At 46.7% G+C, this 12,500-nt stretch overlaps 1 protein-coding gene across 2 annotated transcripts in view; it reads right to left on the bottom strand.

Moving 5' to 3' along the window:
* LOC135102166 (muscarinic acetylcholine receptor gar-2-like) overlaps positions 1 to 12,500 on the bottom strand; it is a 34,732-nt gene that overhangs the window by 1,755 nt on the left and 20,477 nt on the right. The window contains exon 2 of one of the 2 annotated variants that reach the window (XR_010269569.1): positions 829 to 4,749. Coding sequence is in view for 1 of the 2 variants with exons in the window: in XM_064006964.1 (XP_063863034.1) it covers positions 1,779 to 4,694 (2,916 nt within the window). In the remaining variant the exon portion in view is untranslated. Of the gene's footprint in view, positions 4,750 to 12,500 lie in introns of both variants that reach the window. The other variant, XM_064006964.1, reaches the window with a different exon arrangement.

The following is a 12,500-nucleotide window of genomic DNA, read 5'->3' as shown; positions in this document are numbered from 1 at the left end:
TCCGCGGGGGTGGGATGAAGGAGGCGGTGGGGAGAGGAGGGAAGGAAGGAGTGAGGGAGGGAGGATGGTGACAGGGGGAGATCATCACCACCCTCTCTCTCTCACAGTCACTGACCATTAACTCCTCTCTTAGTCCTCCTTCTCTCTCCTCCTCCCTCCGTTCCTCCGTTCCCTCCTCCTCTTCTTCTTCTTCTTGCACCGCCCTATGAGTGATATATGCATGTTATGTATGAAAGTTTTGAGTATTCATTGCGACTATTCGGGATAAGACTAGAACACAGCGAACTTGGTGAATACAGGGCATTTATTCGTCTCTTGTGCCTTCCCTGCCTTCCGTCCTTCATTCCTTCCTTCACGACGCACGCACGCGGGTTATGAAAGTGCTGGTATGTGCTCTGTGTGTGTGTGTGTGTGTGTGTGTGTGTGTGTGTGTTTCAAAAAAGGTACTTCTGCCTTCATTTTATCTAATTTACTCATTTTCGCAGTTGCCTAATGGGGAACACAGACGGGGGTAGGAGACGGTAGGTAGGTGGGTGGAAGGGGGCGGTGGCGGAGCGAGGGTGTGAGGGAGGGGAGGTGGGGGGAGGGAAACTGTCGTGCACTACTTTGATTTTACCAGTCCCTCTTTCTGAGCAGTAACGGTTCAGTTGCTTGCTTTGCCTTTCATTAAGTTGCAAATAACTAATACTGATTTCTCTCTCTCTCTCTCTCTCATCACCATCACTACCACATTACTAACACATCTTTAAGCAGCCTCTGACATTACACGCCACATTAACTAATAGCATTATCATTACTGTTTCCCTCATTAGAGTCGATCGTTCTTACCTTCCACACAGCCTATTCTGAGATACGTTTGGTTTGTCTGATATCCTTCCAGAGAGAGCTACGCAACACTCCCGTCACCACCAGGCGCACCAAGAACACTGGCGGGCGGTGGCCTTGAAGCTCGACCCTTGTCTTCGAAACTGCGTCTCGAATCACCGCATCTCGTTTATTTGCGGTGTGTTTTACGTGTTCGGGAATTGTAGTCTGGGAGTTCAGAGGAAGCTAAGAAGGCAGACCAACTGGAAGGCAGATGAACCGACACGTGGTGTGTATATGTTATTTACGTGTGCGCGGGAAGGAAAGAAGGGGCAGGAAGGGGCAGGAAGGACGCGAGGTGAAGCAGGTTTCAAAGCAGCGTCAAGCAAGCCTAGACAGACATTTGATTCCCAATACTGAGTCGCCTGACGTGTTTTTGTTTGTGTCGCGACGAACCACCGGCGAGTCGAAACAACCGACTCTTTAAGGCGGCGCGTCCCTCCGCCACGCACACATGCACGCACACACACACACACATTCACACACTTTTTCTTTGAACACTCTTGAGGCGAACGCGGGAAGCGGGAAGCGTGTACGTCATCACAACGATAAGACTGGCGTGCACTGTAACTGGTGTACCGAGGAGTCTGACGTAGCGTTGTACTGAGAGTCGGTGTCCGCTGGCCGGGGCGGGGCGCGGCGCCCCGGGGCGGGACTGGGGCTCGCCGGCCGCTCAGTCACGCGCACCTCACCGGATTTTATATATATATATATATTTATATGTTATATGTATATATAATATGTACAAACGCACAAACATAATTACACACATACACACACGCCTCCGGCCTGAGCACACAAGGAACACATCGCCGCCGCTGCCGCTGCCGCCGCGCCCCACACAAGCTGGTCTTGTCTACAGATATCACAGATAATTGAGTAGCTTTCCCGGCGCCGCCTAGCGCTCCAAGGCGTTACGTGATGTGCAGGTCGCCCTTCAGGATGCGCATGAAGGTCTTCTTGAACTGCTGGTTGGCGAGGGCGTAGCAGAAAGGGTTGATGGGGCTGTTAGCGTAACAGAGAAAATAGGCAAACATGTAGACGTGGGTGTTGGTGCACTGGCAGAAGCTCTCAGCGATGGCCAGGATGTGGTAGGGAGTCCAACAAGCCACGAAAGCCCCCAAGATGATGGAGATGGTCCGCAAGGCTTTATTAGCGCGGTTCTCCGACTTGGAGCGATGTCGTTTTTCGCCTTCACTTTTCTTCTTTTTCTTCTTGAGGCTTCTGATAGACTTGACGATTCCTTTTTTGGAGCCTTTGAGGGAACCTTTGATGGAACTCTGAGCGTCCGACGCCAGGGCGATCGAACTGACTTTGTCCTTCTCGATGAGTGATGACGCCTCCGTCCGCGCCACGCTGGTCACTGTCTTGTTGGAGTTGACGTTGTGGGTGGTGATGAGTTGATTAGTGGGTCCTGCAGACGAAGCCGCCGCCCGCCCAGCCTCTGTCCCGCCGCTGTTCGCTTTGGGACGCACCTGTGGGGTCGACGGCACCATTGCGGGGGAGTTGGTACTGTTGGAGTAGCTGGAAATACTGTTGACGGCGTTAGGAGCACTGTTAGCAGTGGTTGTAATTAGGTTTTCCTTTTTAGGGCTGACGGGACTGTTGTGTCTGTCTGTGCCCGCCAAACTGGTGACTGCGGTGCAGGCGTGGATGATGGAGGTCACCAGCACGTTGGTGGAGTGTTCGGAGGATTCGTCTCGATCGCAACATTCGTCGTCAGCGTCGTCAGCGTCCACCGACTCGTCTGCCTCCTCGATGCTCATCTCGAGGTCCTCGTCATCTGAACGGGATTGTATTCGACTGATCTTACGGTGGATGCTGTGCGGGGTGGTGAGGGACGAGGTGAGGGAGCGCAGGGTGGGTGAAGTTGGGCTGTGAAGAGTTGCCGCCCACACGGAGGAGGGCGGATCCTCCACGACTGGCGAGGGCAGGATGATGGAGGACTCGTCCATGAATCGCAGGTCGCCAGTGTCCAGGCCCGTCAGGATGTCGTAGGCCATCGGTCCGTAGTTGAGAGCGGAGGGAGGCCGCGTGGTGCAGATACTGCTGACGCTCATGTTGTCGGCAAACATGGCGGGTGGGGCGATGAGCCGCTCGTCCAGACCGTCTGTAGGCGTGGAGGCGGCCAGGGGAAGGATGGGCACAGTGCAGATGGGTCGCAGCGGCAGGGAGGTAGGGTGCAGGGGCTGCTGGGCGGGAGGCTGAGGCGACTGCTCGCCGTTGGAATGCACACTCATTGTTTCCTCTGAGTGGCCGCTGTTATCCTCGTCATTTTTAGAGAAGTCTGCAGACATTCGCTTTGCTAATGGCGCGGTTGCAGCGCCGATCGTCACGTCTAACAGGCTGGAGCCCTGCAAGCTGGCCTCATGTAGGGCCACGTCTGGAAGAATGGACACCTTCTTCGGGGAGATGTGCTGGGGGTCAGAAAAGGGCAGAGAGCGAGCAAGCGACACCGCCAGCGCTCCTACGCCGGTGTCAGAAGAAGAGCTGCCCTCCAGCGTGGTTGAGGTGTCCAGCACACTCTGTTCAGGGATCTTCGGCAGAGTATCGGTGGTGGGAGTCTTGCGGTGCTGGGGCGGCGGGTCGAGGCGCGGGACTGAGTTGTTGGCCAGGTTGGGTTTCTTTTGCTGTGGTATTTGACTACTCTCCTCGTCTGACTCAAAGGCTGGACTACTGGATCTCTCTGACTTTTCGGCCTGCTCGTTACGACGCTCCGAGAAGCTCGTCGTCTCCATTGTTTTAGAGGAGGTTTTTTGACTGGAGGATGAGTCACTGACTCCCGATCCTCCCTGTGGCGCCTGCGTGGTGGGGTTGTTGGAAACAGGCGGCGGGCCAGGCTGAGGTTTGTCCTGGCTCAGCAGCGTGCTCTGAGTTTTGCTCATGCCCAGCCCTGCCGTGCGCCCCGCCATGCCTGCCATGCCACCAGCACTTAGCGCCACTAGTGTTTGCATCTTCCGGTGTTTCGCTTCGGACTTTTTCTGCATGTCGTAGGCAGTCTTGTAAATGCCAGCGTAGAGCACGAAGAGGACAACGAGGGTGACCCAGTAGTAAGTAACAATGAGCGCCGTGTTGAAGACAGGGTCCCTCAGGAACTGCACCTCGCACTCGTTGTGGAGCAGCGAGCGGTAGCCCACGAAGTGCTCCCAGCCGAAGATACTGATGAAGAAGAGCAGCGCTGGTATGATCCACACCATTGCCACCATTACCATCACCTTGGTCCGCGTCCGCCAGCCGCGGTACTTGGCGGCGATCTTGACAGAACAGAACCGGTCGATGGTGATGAGAAGGACTGTGTACTGCGACGCAAGGCAGACGGTGTAGTCAACAGAGAGCCACAGGTCACAGAGGATGGGGCCCAGCGTCCACTCTCCCATCAAGACGTACACAGTATAGAAGGGCATCGATATTGAGCCGATGACAAGGTCCGTCATGGCGAGAGAGGCGATGAAGTAGTTAGAGGGCTGGCGGATGGCTCGCTCCACGATGAAGGACAGCAGCACCAGCAGGTTCCCGCCCACCGTCAGGATCATGCAGCAGGCGAGACAAATGGCAATAAGCACCGTCTGCCACAGCTCAAAGGGCGGCAGAATGGTCGTCGCCCCCTCCGTGGCACTGCTGTTGGCCAGAGAGCACTCCAGCGAGTTGTTGTTCCCCCAGCAGGTGGCGTTCTCCCCCCACAGATCGGAGGAGGCGTTGAGGTAGCCCACAGAAGGATCATTTAGCCTGGTGCGTCCTACTCCGCCGCTCCCGCCGCCCTCCCACGGCACCAGGAAGGGCAGCAGCGTGGTGCCCCCGCCGCCCAGGGGGTCACCGAAGGGCGCCGTCATGTTGAAGGGCGCCTCGCCATCACCAGCACCGCCTTCCTTCGCTCGCTGCTGCTTCCTGTAAGACGGAAAGAACTTCGTTAGTAATACTGTTGTAACCGTATACTTCCTCCTCCATTTTCTTCTCCTTCTCCTCCTCCTTCTCTTCCCCCCCTTTTTTTCTCTCCTCTGTTCTTTCTTCTCCTCTTCCTCTTCATCCTACCCTCCTGATGTTTGCTCTTCCTCCTCCTTCTCATCCTTGATATTCTTTCCTGTTACTCCTCCTTCCTCCCCTCCACTTTATAAGCAAGATGCTCCCAGCGCCTCACATCAAACATGGGTGCGTTTATGGTTGCAAAGTTCCAATAAGGACACGTAATTACGAGAGAGAGAGAGAGAGAGAGAGAGAGAGAGAGAGAGAGAGAGAGAGAGAGAGAGAGAGAGAGAGAGAGAGAGAGAGAGAGAGAGAGAGAGAGAGAGAGCATAACCCCTTGACACAAAACAAATCCTGGTATTAAGAGCCAAACGAAACGAGCTGCGATTGGAGCTCCACACCCTATTTTCTGCTTAAGGTGAGTCGGAAGTGGCAGAGTTGTAGGAATAATGTAATAAGCTGCTCGTCCTCGCTGCAGTGAGAGAAACAGCCCACTCTGTCTAGTGAGTCTCACGGAAATTCTTCTCCACGAGCTTCTGGCCAGAGTGATTTGCATATGTATACCACGGAGGGTAATTATCTTTTCTTTCAGCTGCGTCTTCTGAAAAGTGTGTGTGTGTGTGTGTGTGTGTGTGTGTGTGTGTGTGTGTGTGTGTGTGTGTGTGTGTGTGTGTGTGTGTGTGTGTGTGTGTGTGTGTGTGTGTGTAAGAGAGAGAGAGAGAGAGAGAGAGAGAGAGAGAGAGAGAGAGAGAGAGAGAGAGAGAGAGAGAGAGAGAGAGAGAGAGAGAGAGAGAGAGAGAGAGAGAGAGAGAGAGAGAGAGAGAGAGAGAGAGAGAGAGAGAGAGAGAGAGAGAGAGAGAGAGAGAGAGAGAGAGAGAGAGAGAGAGAGAGAGAGAATCTCCATCATGATACTTATCCAAATTAAAAACAAGAAATTATCCATATATATATATATATATATATATATATATATATATATATATATATATATATATATATATATATATATATATATATATATATATAATGATAATAATAATATAAATTGATGGCGGTGATGCAGGTGTGGCTGTAGCTACGATAAACATACCCACCACTTCCACACTACTACATCCTTCCACGTTAACACACCCTTCCACGCACTTAACAACAACAACAACAACAACAACAACAACAACAATAATAATAATAATAATAATAATAATAATGATAATAATAATGATAAAAAAGAGAGAGAGAGAAAAATGGAAAGGAAACACTGAGAACAAAAATGAAACCAACCAGTGCTTCAGAACTTCACAAAATCAACGAAAGCCTAGACTTTAATATCCTGACACTACACACAAAAACACATTAACGCATTATCGTCAATACATGAAGCGAATCCTATATTGTGCATAGATTCTAATGTTATCTGGCAGCATTTAAGATTTAAGACACTTCAATACATTAATTTCTGTTTGGGGGGGGGGGGTGAAACATTGGCCGGGTGTTAAATCGTTTTGGTATACCGTTGCAGTTAATAGGTTTCTCCGGAGGGCTTTGATGGCGGCTCCTCGCAGGCACCAGCAACCCCACCTTCCTTAGCTCCGTATTCTGAAACACTTCTGCGCCACAACTCCACTACACTCAGAAAGGCTCTTGCTGAAGTTTTATGAGTGTTTTTATGGTTCTAGTGACTTATTAACGAGGTTTGTACGTTGTTAACAGGAGAAACACTCTTGAGAATCCGGCAAATCGTCTCTGTGGCCTTTCAAAATAGTCGTGGTGAGAAGGCAAAGGGTTCAGAACACAGGCCGTATCCTCGCAGCACTTCACCTGCGCGTGGAATTCCGTGTGACACATCAATATTTCCTCACCTGCAAATGATGATCGGACGGCAGTGATGTTGCGTTGAAAGAAAGAGGGAGATGGATGGCTAGGGCAGCTTTAGTGTTTACAAGGAAATGAGGATGGAGTCGAGGGTAGATTTACGTTTTATAAAGACTGGTTTATGTTTTTTTTTTTTTTTTTTATGGAATGATGAACTTTGGACAGCTTTACAGCTTTTAAGGGACAGTTTTACCAGTTATTACAGCTAAGGAGGGGTCAGACAAGGGTAACTTTATAGATAATAAGAGAAAGCTTTAATTTTTCTTTTTTTTTTTTTTTTTAGCGGGCATTACAATTTATAAAGGATAACTTTACAGTTTATCAGAGTTGGGCAGGAGTCGGACAAAGGTGCAACATTACTACAGTAAGGAGTAGCTTTACATTTCACAAGGGGCTTTACAATTTATAAAGGATCTCTTTTACATTTCAATAAGGGGATGAAAAGACCTGACAAGCATAGAGTTCAATAAGGAAAGCGAATAATCAGATCAGAACACCTTTACACTTTACAGGGGAAGGCTTTACTTTTACACAAGAGAATGAGAAGAGACCAGGAGAACTTTACATTACACGGGAAAATGAAGAGACTTTGAAGACCAGACCAGCAGCATGAGGGGACGCGGACCAGGCCAGATTTACAGTTCGTATTTGTAAGACCTCGTCAGTTTTTTTTTTTTTTTTTTTTTTTTTTTTTTACCCTTCCTCTCCCTCTCTCTTTTTCTGTGAAGTGTATTCCTAGCCCGCGATCTGCGATTCTGGCGTGTGGAGCTAAAAGAAGGGCCGGCGTCCACCCCACAACGCACACTTGTCCTGGGTGTCACCGACCTAATTCCTGGCCTGTGTGAAATTACTATACGGTTGACCTTCGACCGATGCCTTTCTTTTTTTCTTTCTCTGTATCTGGTGATGGGCACTCTCTCTCTCTCTCTCTCTCTCTCTCTCTCTCTCTCTCTCTCTCTCTCTCTCTCTCTCTCTCTCTCTCTCTCTCTCTCTCTCTCTCTCTCTCTCCCTGTATGTGTGTGTGTGTGTGTGTGTGTGTGTGTGTGTGTGTGTGTGTGTGTGTGTGTGTGTGTGTGTGTGAGTTAAATCTAGACAGTATCATGCAAATTCACTTTAATTTTGACTCCATTGTGTTTTGTTCAGAGAGAGAGAGAGAGAGAGAGAGAGAGAGAGAGAGAGAGAGAGACTGACTAAAGGCCTTTAACATCGTTAGTGAGATGTGAAGCAATTGGTGTCTCTCTCCCTTTCTCTCTGTACAGTTCCGAGAATTTGTAACTACCATCACCACTATTGTTGTTGTCACCACCACCACCACCACCACCTCCATTACCATCACCGCCACTACCGCTGCCGTCACCACCACCATAACTACATCCAATATAGCTACACAGAAGGTAGGCGGAGGAGTAGGAGTAAGAGGAGGAGGAGGAGGAGGAGGAGGAGGAGGAGGAGGGTGAAAATATTTTATCATGACCACGCCAAACTTCCCTTTATCTCATCGGAATACCAAGAAGAAGAAGAAGAAGAAAAAGAAGAAGAAAAAGAAGAAAAAAGAAAGAGAAGAAGAAGAAGAAGAAGAAGAAGAAGAAGAAGAAGAAGAAGAAGAAGAAGAAGAAAGACGATCACTACTACTATTATTATCAAAATCAACAACAATAACAATACTCCTACCGTTTAATACTACTACTACTACTACAACTACTACTACTACTACTAGTACTACTACTACTACTAGTACTACTACTACTACTACAACTACTATTACTACTACTACTACTACTACTACTACAACTATTACAACTACTACTGCTACTACTACTACTACTACTACTACTACTACTACTACTACTACTACTACTACTACTACTACTACTACTACTACTATACTTCTGCTACAACTACTAATACATTTACTGCTATTACTACTTCAATTTGTCACAACAACTACCTCCAGGCAATGAGCAGCTCCACATTATTGCACTTACGAGCATTCAACATTTCTGCTTCGTCTTAAAAATATTTTACCGTATCTCTTCAGAATATAATATCAAAAACAACGGTACATCATATGCATTTATAGAGACAAACGGAAAGTATTCTTTTTCCGTGAAATTAATGAGTACCTTCACTATTTAATTGTTTCATACGATGGATGACGCATTTCATTATTTTATGTACGTATACGCTATTAAAAAAAAAAAGGAAAAATAAGCTTCATATACAGAATTATTCGTATTGTTTCTTTTTCGCAGCTTTTTCTTTCCTTTTTTAATGACGATGCGTGACACAGTGCCTGAGGGTCATTCCTTTTTATTTGTACGAGGTGTTCTAACCAGGAACAACACAACTGGGAGAGGAAACACCCCCACTGAAGATGCCAGTCCCTTAAGAAAACAGTCTAATATTAAGTCATCGAAGCATAAAACAGTAAAAAAAGAATTGGAAGGCTCGACTACTAGTGCCGTAAGAATCAGTTAAAATTACATTCCGAAGAGGTGCTAAACAGTAGGAAAGAGTTGGACGGTTTGGTAAAAAATCAAGTCAAAAATTAAACTGAAAAGAAGGATGAACCAGCAAGAAAGTGTTGGAAGGCTCGGTTATTCCTCCCTCCCCTGAAGTCTTTTAGGATATTCTCACTATACTTGTTCAAACTCGGGGCGCTATCAATATTCATCAGGCTAAACGCTTCCTGTATACATCGATCCGGTACACTCGTTTCCCTGTGCTGCGGATCACTAAGAGAGAGAGACACGCTGAACTGAATACATAACGATGGCACTTACACGGAACTACTTCAGTGGAGTTCATGGGCTTTAGTTAATTGTAGTTAAATGTTACTTTCCTTGTGTTGTGGATCACTTAAGGGAGTGAGACACACTGCACTGAATAAAAAGCGATGGAATAAAATACATACACACGACCATCCATCAGTCCATCCACCGTCAGCCAGCCAGCCAACCATACACAACCATCCATCCAACCATCGATCCATCCATGCGTCCAGCCATACACGCACGCACACGCACACACACACACACACACACACACACACACACACACACACACACACACACATCCATACATCCATACATACATACACACACGCAAAATCTAAATACGCGTAAGACTGAGAGCCGAGGTTTTATAAGGAGTCCGAGAGTGAAATGCAGGAATGAAAGGACAAAAGTTAAAATGTCAAAGTCACCGGTGAAAAGTTACATTTCTCTCTAATAGGAAGAGCCTTCAGAATTTGGGATTAAGCCCGGGGAGTGGGGTGGGTGGGAGGGAGGTGGTGGCAAGAGAGATTGAACCCATGCCTTTTAGAACCCCAGAGAGAGAGAGAGAGAGAGAGGAGAGAGAGAGAGAGAGAGAGAGGAGAGAGAGAGAGAGAGAGAGAGTGGCGATTCTCCCTCTCTCTTTTCTGACGCGCCCACTGATCAGGTGTGACTGAAACTGAGCTTCCCTTGGGACGTGCCTTAAGGACTGGAGGAGGAGGAGGAGGAGGGAGGAAGAAGAGATTAAAGTATGTCAGTGCTCAAAGCCAAGACACTCACTTCTCTCCTTTCATCTTTTCTTCCCATTCTCCTTTCTCTCTCTTTCTCTCTCTCTCTCTTTCCCTCTCCACTCAGTCACTTCCTTTCCTTTCCTCTCACTTTCCCACCTCATTCAAGTTCACGTATTATTCATGACTCTCTCTCTCTCTCTCTCTCTCTCTCTCTCTCTCTCTCTCTCTCTCTCTCTCTCTCTCTCTCTCCCTTTTCGTAATAATATATCCTCGTTCCTTCATTCTTTCTTTCAGCGCTCCTCCACTTTCCACTTTCTCTCTTTACATAACACCATAATGTTTGATTTAAGATTCTACCCCTGCCGTAACTTTAACAGAGAGAGAGAGAGAGAGAGAGAGAGAGAGAGAGAGAGAGAGAGAGAGAGAGAGAGAGAGAGAGAGAGAGAGAGAGCATTGCTATGTCACAGACGCTAGAAAAAAAAAATTAAAATAAAAGCTAGACGGGGAAAAAAAAAAAAAAAAAAACAGGATGATGTAAAAACGCAAAAACTCATTGACTGTTGACGCCCTTAAAGGGACACACACACACACACACACACACACACACACACACACTCACACACACACACACACACACAAGTTCGAAAGGAGGTAAGTGTTGTAGATAAAGTACCGGTGAGAAAACTGAAGCTAAATCGTGCCATGGTTCCAAGCCAAGGTCGGGAGCGGGAGTCAGAACGCGCTCGTAATATCCGGGAATTGTCCAGCTGAAAATAATCTGAGCAGGCCAATCACAGCCCGGCACAGGTGAGGCAACGACCAATCAGCGCTCATCTAGGGCCGCTACATCAGCCAATCAGAGAAAGAGAGAGAGAGAGAGAGAGAGAGAGAGAGAGAGAGAGAGAGAGAGAGAGAGAGAGAGGAGAGAGAGAGAGAGAGAGAGAGAGAGATGCACGAACACAGAAATAGATAGATTAGCAATTAGATCAATAAATTAACAGATAGACAGATAGATAGATAGATAAATAGATAAATAGACAGCTTGATTGACGGGAAGGTACATAAGAAATCAATTTTTTTTTTTTTTTTTTTTTTTTTTTTTTTTTTTTTTTTTTTTAAGCACCCAAATTAAAAGTTGAAATTGCTTAAAGGAAAACTTAGCAAACGAGCAAGAGAAGAAACAAAAAAAAGTACCACAGAGATTGAAAGTCGATTAGAAAAAAAAAAGCTGCATTAATTATTGGCGCCATGAAAATCTTCCAGTGAGGTGTGTGGCTTAGACATACCAATTAAAGCTGCCACGTACCCACCATCCACCTGGCTTGACTGGGCTTGGCTTGGCTTGGTTGGGTAGAAGGTAACGCTAATGAAAAAAAGTAACACCCATTATAGGATGATAAACTCTAATCGGCTTCTCATTAATGGCATTTCTCTGTAACACACACACACACACACACACACACACACACACACACACACACACATTCTTCCGTTACGGCGATTACCAGCATTACTCACTTGCTTTGGTTTTGTTTGCTGTCAGAATAGCACTGTAAGAGTGTATGTATGTATGTATGTGTGTATGTATGTATGTGTTGATTCTTTGTACCTTATTTTGGCAGATATGTGAATGGTTCTTGTACGTAAATTAGAAGTTAAAATCAGGTGACAATAAGCGTTAAAGAGTAAACAGGCACCGTTACCGTGTGTGTGTGTGTGTGTGTGTGTGTGTGTGTGTGTGTGTGTGTGTGTGTGTGTGTGTGTGTGTGTGTTTCTTCACTTGTTTGTTTGTTTGTTTTTTCATTTTTTTACTTCAGCGTTCTCGAGAATCATCTAGCACATTTCAGGGGGGACTGCCAACATTGTGTTCCGCGGAGGATCACATGCATAATGAAGTGTAAGCAGCAGTGGGACTGAATGACGGCAGGATCGATACATTTTGATTGGCTTCTGTTCAGTTTGGCGAAGTGCATCTTAAATTAACCAATAGAAAAAAAAAACGCTATTTATACATTATTTTCTCCGAACTTTCATGGGATACTGACCAGCGCAGATTACGTCACAGGTTGCATAATTTAGGTCAGCCACTCGTCATATTCCGTCCATCTCCATCACCAGGAAAATGACTTACTATATATTGATTAAAATATATTTTTAAGCAAGAAGGAGTTCGGCAAATGAGAATAGCGTGGATGTCGATGAATGTTGTTGAATATAAGAAAAAATAAATGGATAAAAAGAAAACGAAAAATGGGAAAATGTTAATTAATATTGTACAATATTAATAAAAGGAATTAGT

The sequence above is a fragment of the Scylla paramamosain genome, chromosome 1 (assembly GCF_035594125.1).
Source record: "Scylla paramamosain isolate STU-SP2022 chromosome 1, ASM3559412v1, whole genome shotgun sequence".
Classification (NCBI taxonomy): domain Eukaryota; kingdom Metazoa; phylum Arthropoda; class Malacostraca; order Decapoda; family Portunidae; genus Scylla; species Scylla paramamosain.
Note: the sequence above shows the minus strand (reverse complement) of the source record. Positions and strands in the feature narration are given on the sequence as shown.